This window comes from Rhea americana, unplaced genomic scaffold (genome assembly GCF_003343005.1).
Source record: "Rhea americana isolate MKP2758 unplaced genomic scaffold, rheAme1 scaffold_580, whole genome shotgun sequence".
Classification (NCBI taxonomy): domain Eukaryota; kingdom Metazoa; phylum Chordata; class Aves; order Rheiformes; family Rheidae; genus Rhea; species Rhea americana.
In genome coordinates this window covers 87,885-93,805 of record NW_028186735.1, presented here as the reverse complement: position 1 = coordinate 93,805, position 5,921 = coordinate 87,885, and the positions used below count along the sequence as shown (strand labels likewise).

General features: G+C 61.2%; 1 protein-coding gene across 1 annotated transcript in view; it reads right to left on the bottom strand.

Moving 5' to 3' along the window:
• HACL2 (2-hydroxyacyl-CoA lyase 2) overlaps window positions 1–5,187 on the bottom strand; it is a 7,768-nt gene extending 2,581 nt beyond the window's left edge. Inside the window, exons 1-9 of the mRNA XM_085319365.1 lie at window positions 5,036–5,187; window positions 3,666–3,784; window positions 3,373–3,574; window positions 2,706–2,833; window positions 2,421–2,559; window positions 1,063–1,174; window positions 896–995; window positions 711–808; window positions 5–141 (exon numbers count right to left, since the gene is read on the bottom strand). Of these exons, the coding sequence (XP_085175491.1) occupies window positions 5–141; window positions 711–808; window positions 896–995; window positions 1,063–1,174; window positions 2,421–2,559; window positions 2,706–2,833; window positions 3,373–3,574; window positions 3,666–3,770 (1,021 nt within the window). The 5' untranslated portion in view covers window positions 3,771–3,784; window positions 5,036–5,187. The remainder of the gene's footprint in view (window positions 1–4; window positions 142–710; window positions 809–895; window positions 996–1,062; window positions 1,175–2,420; window positions 2,560–2,705; window positions 2,834–3,372; window positions 3,575–3,665; window positions 3,785–5,035) is intronic.
• Between the last annotated feature and the right edge of the window lie 734 nt (window positions 5,188–5,921).

The window sequence follows — 5,921 nt, the reverse complement described above, 5'->3', positions numbered from 1 at the left end:
GTACCTGCCAGGATGACGAGGTCGGCCTGGCGCAGGGCGTCGCGGCGGTTCTGGCGGACGTGCAAGGCGCTGTCCTTGCCCAGCAGCCCCCGTGCCATGCCGCCCAGGTAGCAGGGCAATCCCAGCGCCTCCAGGGCAGCCCTAAGGGCRCGACAGCGGCGGGCAGCGCTCGGCGCAGACCGCAGCCCGTCCTGCAAACCGCGGCCGCCGGCTTCGTAAACTTCAGCCGCTTCCGCGCGTTGCAGCCGCCGCTCTTGCAAACTGCGGCCAACGCGTTTGCGAACTGCAGCCGCCGCCTTTGCAAACGCAACCACCAGTTTTGGAAAGAGCAGCTGCCGCTTTTGCAAGCTGCCTCCGCTGCTTTTGCAAACCACGGCCACTGTTTGTTTGTGTGATTTTTTTTTTGTCTTTTTGTTTTTGCAAACTGCAGCCAGTTTTGCAAACTGCGGCCGCCGCTTTTGCAAACTGCAGCCACCGTTTTTTTGCAAATTGCAGCCACGGCCTTTGCAAATGCAACCGTCGGTTTTTGCAACCCGCAACCACCACGTTTGCGGGCTGCGGCCACCGTTTTTGCAAACTTCAGATGCTTTTYGCAAACTGCAGCCGCTGCTTTTGCAAAACGGTTGCTGGTTCTGCCGGCAGCTCGCAGCGCCCCGGCCACGGGCACGCGGCAGCGAGGAAGAGGAGGCCGGGCGCCCGCGGCCGCTCACCTCAGCTCCTCGACGGGGGTCGGTGGCAGCATGGCCTGGCTGCCCAGCAGCACCAGCGGCTTCGCGGCCCGGCTCACCAGCTCGGCGACCTGCTGCACCTGCACCCGCCCCGGCGCCGTCAGCCCCGCCGGGGGACGCGGCGGCAGGGACGGCGGCACGGCGGGGACAGCCACGGCGATGCTCACCTGCTCCGCGGTGGCCAACGGCACCCGCACGGGCAGCGGCGTCATGTCCCGGGGTTCCCAGGCGCCGGCAAAGAGGTTGCRGACGTAATTGCGCAGGTACCTGCGAGGAAGCACCGGTGTCACGGCGGCGGTGGCATYGCGGTGACGCAGCCGGTGACGCCGCTCACCAGTCGACGATGCTCCGCCGCAGCCCGCCGCGGCCCGTTGCCTGCCCCAGCTCTTTCTCCACCACGTGGAAGGGGTAAAGCACGTCCAGGGGCAGCTCCACGAAGACGGGACCTGCCGGGCCACCGGCCGGGTTCAGCCGAACCGCGGGAAAACCCCCGGAAACGGCTGGATTGTGGGAAAATAAAAACCCTGGGAGGAGCTGAACCGCGAGAAGAAACACTCCGAAGCGGCTGAACCGCAGGAAAGATCACCCTGAAGCAGCCGAACCGTGTGAAAAACTGTCCTGAAGTGGCCAAACCACAGGAAAAATCACCCTGGAGCAGCCGAACCATGCGAAAAAACGCTCCGAAGCAGCCGAACCACGGGAAAAAATGCTCCGAAGCAGCCAAACCATGGGAAAAATCACCCTGGAGCAGCCGAACCACGGGAAAAAACGCTCCATGCTGCTTGCTGAACTGTGGGAAAAATCACCCTGGAGCAGCCAAACCGTGGGAAAAAAATGCTCCAAAGCAGCCGAACCACAGGAAAAATTGCCCTGGAACAGCTGAACTGCAGGAAAAAAGGCTTCAAAGCAGCCAAACCGTGGGAAAAAGTACCATGGAACAGCCAAACCATGGGGAAAAATGCTCCAAAGCAGCTGAACTGCAGGAAAAATCACCCTGGAGCAGCCAAACCGTGGGAAAAAAATGCTCCAAAGCAGCCGAACCGTGGGAAAAAAACGCTCCAAAGCAGCTGAACTGCGGGAAAAACCACGCTGGAGCAGCCAAATCGGGGGAAAAAACACTCCAAAGCAGCTGAACTGTGGGAAAAATCGCCCTGGAACAGCCGGACCACGGGAAAAAACACTCCAAAGCAGTTGAACTACGGGAAAAATTGCCCTAGAACAGCCGGACCACGGGAAAAAACACTCCAAAGCAGTTGAACCGCGGGAAAAATTGCCCTAGAACAGCCGGACCACAGGAAAAAACACTCCAAAGCAGTTGAACCGCGGGAAAAATTGCCCTGGAACAGCCGGACCACAGGAAAAAACACTCCAAAGCAGTTGAACTGCGGGAAAAATTGCCCTGGAAAAGCTGAACTGCAGGAAAAGCTGCTCCAAAGCCGCTGAACTGCAGGAAAAAACCCTGGAAGCAGCCGAACCGCAGGAAAAGCTGCTCCAAAGCGGCTGAAACGTGGAGGGAAAAAATCCTGCAAGCGACCAAATCGTGGCAAAACCAACCCCGAAAAAGCCGAAGCGCAGGAAAAAACTGCTCCAAAGCGGCCGAACCGTGGGGGGGGAAAAAAAAAAAAACACCCTAGAGGAGCCGAACCGCAGGGAAAGGTCCCGCGCGTCCCCGCCGTGGCCGTTGTCCCTCACCCGGCGTTCCTGACTGGGCGGTGGCGATGGCCTCGCGCAGCGCGGGGACGATGTCCCGCACGGTGCGCACCGACACGCGCCGCTTGCAAAGCGTCTTGAAGAGCGACAGTTGGTCGATCTCCTGCAGCGCGCCGCGACCCTACGGGACCGAAAAACAACAAAGAAAAACCCCAAAAGCTCCCCAAAAAGGTAAAAATCTAGCTCAAACCATCAGGAAAATAAGAATTTTTCCATCCTCTTTCTGTCCCCAAAGTTGTCCCCGGGGGTTTTGAGGACACGACTGACCCGCTGCAGCGTGGCGGCCGCCCCGCCGAGGAGCAGCACGGGCGACTCGGCCATCTGGGCGTTCTTCACCGCCGTCACCGTGTTGGTGACGCCGGGGCCGGCGGTGACGATGGCGACGCCGATGCGACCTGAGGGGACACCGACGCGGGCGGTGGGGACGGGGCATCCCCCGGGGGCGAAAAGCGGGGAAATCGCCCCGAAATGCACCCGGCGACGGACGCTCCTCGTTTAATGGGGTTTGGGCAACCACCACCCTAACTGGACCCAGAACTTGGGGCCCAGCTATGTCACCTCGGGGTGACAAAGGGACCAAAAACCAAGGAAAGCCCCCCAAAACCCACCTGGTTGTGGACAGCCCCCTATTTAATGGAGTTTGGATGACCACCATGTAGCGGGGCCACCCCAGATGGCCCCCAAACCCCGGGAAATCACCCCCAAACCCACCCAGCTACGGATGAAAGGGGACAACYGACTTCTGGAGGGTGACGCTGGGGACAACCCACTCCCAGCAGGTGACAAAAGGACCAAAAATCCAGGGAAATCGCTCCAAAACCCATCTGGCCACGGCCACCAGCCCGCATATTTCACAGGACGGGGGCCACCGAGGCCGAGCAAGGCGCCCGGACGTCCGTCCCCAACGGGTGCCACCGGTCGCCCGCGCACCCACCCGAGAGGCGGGCGACGGCATCGGCGGCGAAGACGGCGGTGGCCTCGTGCCGGGTGTCCACCACCCGCAGGCCCAGCTTCTCGCAGGCCACCAGCACGGGGGACACGTGGCCACCGGCCAAGGCGAAGAGGAAGCGTACGCCGTGGGCCTTCAGCACCTCCGCCACCAACTCGCCCCCGTGCCGGCCGCTTTTGGGATCCACCTTGGAGACCGAGGAACCAAAAAGTCCAAATTGGCCCAAAATGTGCTTCCCCCCCACCCCCCAAAAAAAAAACCCCATCACGCCGTCCTACCTTATGCCGCAGCTGGTAGAGGAGCCCCAAGCGATGAGCGACCACGAGCAGCAGCAGCAGCACGAGCCCGGCGCAAGCGCAGGCGAATCCACCCAGGGCATCCATGGGGGAACGCCGGGCTTTAAAAAAACAAACAAAAAAAAAGCAAAATAAAAACGGGGAAAAGGAGGAAAAAAAAAACAAAAAACCCCTCCCAGATGCYGGTGATGGGAAAACACCTCCAGGTTTTGAGGGAAAAACGCCGCCGGATGGTGCCTGCTCGCTAGGAGGAAGGATTAATAATTAATAAGCCGAGGCGGCGAGGCGACCTCTGCTCGGCGTTCCCGAAATTCCCCGCGGCGCACCGGGACGCACGCGGCCTTCCCGACTCGGAAAACCTGTTTCCACGCTGGTGTCCGCCCCCCCCTCCCGCCTCCCCCGCTCCGGGGCATGGGAAAAAGCCTAAGGAGAGGCCGAGGAGGTTGTCGGCGGGGTGGGTTGGCCCCGGGGATGACGTGTCCTCTGCCGGCGTCACGCAGGTTTCGAAGCTCCGGAGCGGTGACACCTGGAGCCGGACGCGGCCGGAGAATTGGGGTTATGGAGGGCTGATGGGGGCGGATGTGGGGACAGGTGGGGACGGGTGCGGGGACGGCGGCTGGGGACACTCGATGTTGAGGACACCACGGGGGACACTTGATGCTTGGGGACACCATGGGGGACACTGGATGCTGGGGGACACTACAGGGACGTTNCACTACAGGGACGTTGGATGCTAGGGATGTTGGGGGACCCTCGATGCCGAGGACACCACAGGGGACACTTGATGCTTGGGGACACCACGGGGGACACTCAGTGCTAGGGGACGTTGGGGGACGCTCAACACTGAGAACACCACAGGGGACACTGGATGCTTGGGGACACCGCAGGGATGTTGGATGCTAGGGATGTTGGGGGACCCTTGATGCCGAGGACACTAYGGGGGACACTTGATGCTTGGGGACACCACGGGGGACACTCGATGCCAGGGGAGCTTGAGGGATACTCAAGTGTTGGGGACACCCTGGTGGACAGTTGACTCTAGTAGATGTCAGGAAACGCCGGGGGACATCGGGGGATGCTCAACTCTAGGGACACCATGGGGGACACTTAACACCAGAAGACACCAAGGGATGCTTGATGCTAGGGACAGGGGACACTTGACGCTAGGGAAACTGCAGGAGATGCTTGACACCAGCAGACACGTGATCTGGGGGGACGCTTGGTGCCAGGGGACGCTTGACACTAGGTGACATTCCGCACTGGAGGACACTATGGAGGGGTGTCACCTGCTGCCAGGGGACGATGACACCAGGGGACACCACAGGATCACTCGATGCCGGGGAACACTCAACCCTGCAGGGTGCTCCACGCCGGGAGACACGACGGTGGACACTCGATGCCAGGGGACAGGGATGCTGGGGACACTGCAGGGTCACGTCCTTGTGCTCTCGACGTGGCAGCAAGTCCCTGTGGTGAAAGGGAGAGCTCAAGGATGGGCCAGYGGCTTCCCAGGGCCACTAGACCACTGTGTCCCCACAGCCAGCGGCCACCTCTCCCACTGTGGTCATAGGGCCACCTCAGCCCCGGGGTCTCCTTGCTGTTACGGTCATCCCACCCCGCTGTGATCACCTTGTCCTTGTAGTCACCTCGTCTCCACGGCCACCTTGTTCTTGTGGTCACCCCATCCCCATTGCCACCTTGTCCCCATGGTCACTCTGGGGACCTYGTCTCCGTGGCCACCTTGTTCTTGTGGTCACCCCATCCCCATTGCCACCTTGTCCCCATGGTCACTCCRTCCCCGTGGCCACCTTTTTCTGAAGGTCACCTTATCCTCATGATGACTCTGTTCCCGTGGCCACCTCATCCTTGTGGTCACCCCACCTCCAGGGGCTACCTTGTCCTGAGGGTCGCCCTGTCTCTGCGACTACCTTGGTTCACCTCATCCTCRGGCCACCTCATCTTCACGGCCACCTTGTCTTTGTGGTCACCACATTCCTGTGACCCTCCTTGTCCTTAGGTGTCCTTGGGGAGGGTCACCTCATCCTGGTGGTCACCCCGGCCACATGGCCACCTTATCCTGAGGGTCACCTTCTCCCCACGGTCACCCCTTCCCCTAACCCCCCCCCCAACGTGGCCACCTTCTCCTTAGGGGTCACCCTGTCCCCATGATGAACCCCAGCCTTAGGGCCCCCATAGTCCCCCCCTGCTCCCCTTGGTGGCCCCGCCGGTCCCCAAAGG